General features: G+C 31.9%; 1 protein-coding gene across 1 annotated transcript in view; it reads left to right on the top strand.

Annotated features, from left to right (window-relative positions):
• Positions 1–2,171, top strand: part of LOC107613979 (ras-related protein RABA1f) — a 4,413-nt gene extending 2,242 nt beyond the window's left edge. Inside the window, exon 2 of the mRNA XM_016316188.2 lies at positions 1,295–2,171. Coding sequence (XP_016171674.1) covers positions 1,295–1,727 — 433 coding nt within the window. The 3' untranslated portion in view covers positions 1,728–2,171. The remainder of the gene's footprint in view (positions 1–1,294) is intronic.

The following is a 2,273-nucleotide window of genomic DNA, read 5'->3' as shown; positions in this document are numbered from 1 at the left end:
TAAATCGGTTTAATTAGTCTATTAATTTTTATAATTTTATTAAATTTATAATTAAATGTTTATAATTTTTTCTTTTAATTTTATTTTTAAATAATTTTAAATTTTTTAATTAAATTCCTACTATCATAAAAAAAAATATTAGAGTTTCTATCCCCGAATTGAAAATATGATCAACAATTGCTGAATTCCTAAACATGGGGCGCGCTCTCTGTTCAGAAGGACAAAATAGCCCTCCAAAATAATTAACTGCCAACATCTTGATTTTAGAGACTAATTGGGTAAGGAAGAAGTGCCAGAGATAGGAGAGAGAGGACTATTTTGTCATAATAGAAAAAGAGAGAGTCACTTTTAAAAATTTAGCAATTATTGATAATATTTTTAATTTGAGAATGGAATATTTTGTTAACTCAAATCTTTTTGTTATGGTAGGGATCTAATTAAAAAATTTAAAATAATTTAAAATTTTAATTAAAAAGATATAAAAAATTAATTCTAAATTTAGTAAAATTATAAAAATTAATAAAATAATTTAATTTATTAAATATAATAAATATATAATTATATATGTGACTTACATAAAATTATAGATGTTAAAGTAAATAAAGTAGCCAACCAAGTTAGGGCTGCATATGGATCGGATAATATCCGCATATCCGTGGTAATTATTCGCATCCAATCCGAATTTTGTGGATATTATCCGATCCGCACTATAGTAGGATCGGATTGCGGATTTAGCAGTGATATCCGCGGATTCGATCTGCAAATCCGCATATCCGCACGTCTCATATAAATAGCATAGTTTAAGAAAGTAAACCCTAATGTGATATGAATTTATTATTTTTTTGTTATCAAGAGAATTTTTATTGATAATATTTTAAGAGTAAATAGGCTTAAACAGGTGAAAAATAAATTTTATGGATATTTTTTTGTAAAAGTAGCCAAATAGAATCTTAAAATAATTTTTTTTAGATTATGCGGATATACCGATATCTGATCCGCGGATCGGATCGGATTGGATCTAGCCTGAAAAAATGCCGATATCATATCCGATCCGATGAGTACAATGCAGATCGGATAGAATTTTAGGCTATATCCGATCCGATCCGATCCGTGTGCAGCCTTAAACCAAGCTATAGTTCATATGAGTATGACATAGTTTTCTCATACACACTTAAAAGTTGCGAGTTCGAATTTCACTCTAACTTAAAAAAAAAAAAGTAACTTTGGATTATCTTGTCCTTTAACATAACCGTTCATGGATATGAAAGTGTGTGATTATTGAAATCTTTTTCAGATATCGCGCAATCACAAGTGCCTACTACCGAGGAGCTGTTGGTGCCTTACTAGTTTATGATGTCACGCGACATATTACATTTGAGAATGTTGAGAGATGGTTGAAGGAGTTGAGAGATCACACGGATGCCAACATCATAGTAATGCTCGTTGGCAATAAAGCAGACCTGCGTCACCTTCGAGCCGTGTCTACCGAAGATGCAACAGCATTCGCCGAAAGGGAGAACATCTTTTTCATGGAGACTTCAGCCCTTGAGTCTATGAATGTTGACAATGCATTCACCCAAGTGTTGACACAAATATATCGTTTGATGACTCGGAAAGCGCTCGAAGCTGGGAACGATCCTGCAGGATTGCCTCAAGGGCAAACGATAAGTGTGGGAAACAAGGATGATGTTTCGGCTGTTAAGAAAGTTGGTTGCTGCTCTGAGTGAATTTGTATGAAAAATCAGGCATTTTCATCTCATTCTCACCATCCTTGTTCCTGAAACATGTAAGTATCTTGAATCCCACACGGCTTTTTGTGGAACCTGTTGCTGATAGGATTGAGGTTTGAATTGAAGATAATTGCACACTTCATAGGGCTTTGATTAGTTTATATTATTTCTCATATTTTTCTTATCCACACTTGTTAATTTCCTTTAGTTTACTTTTGGCTTGACTGGATCTGGTTGTATTAGTTTATGAATTTTTATTTCACATGTAAAAACAATCTCCTTATACAAAGATTATTTAGTTCATAAAATAGTATTATGAATGTAAGAAGTTTCCAACTTAAGATCATGGCTTATCATGGCGTATATCCTGTGACGTAAGCCTGGGTTTGTTTATAAAAACAGTATGCTGAGACATAGATGTAAACATAAAATTGTATTTGGCAAATAAGATATGGATAAAAATATTGTGTTTTGAGATACTGAAATTACTGTATTTTGTGTTTTTTTTTAACAGAAAGGACACAGTTACTAAATGGAGATCGT

Source organism: Arachis ipaensis, chromosome B08 (genome assembly GCF_000816755.2).
Source record: "Arachis ipaensis cultivar K30076 chromosome B08, Araip1.1, whole genome shotgun sequence".
Lineage (NCBI taxonomy): Eukaryota > Viridiplantae > Streptophyta > Magnoliopsida > Fabales > Fabaceae > Arachis > Arachis ipaensis.
Note: the sequence above shows the minus strand (reverse complement) of the source record. Positions and strands in the feature narration are given on the sequence as shown.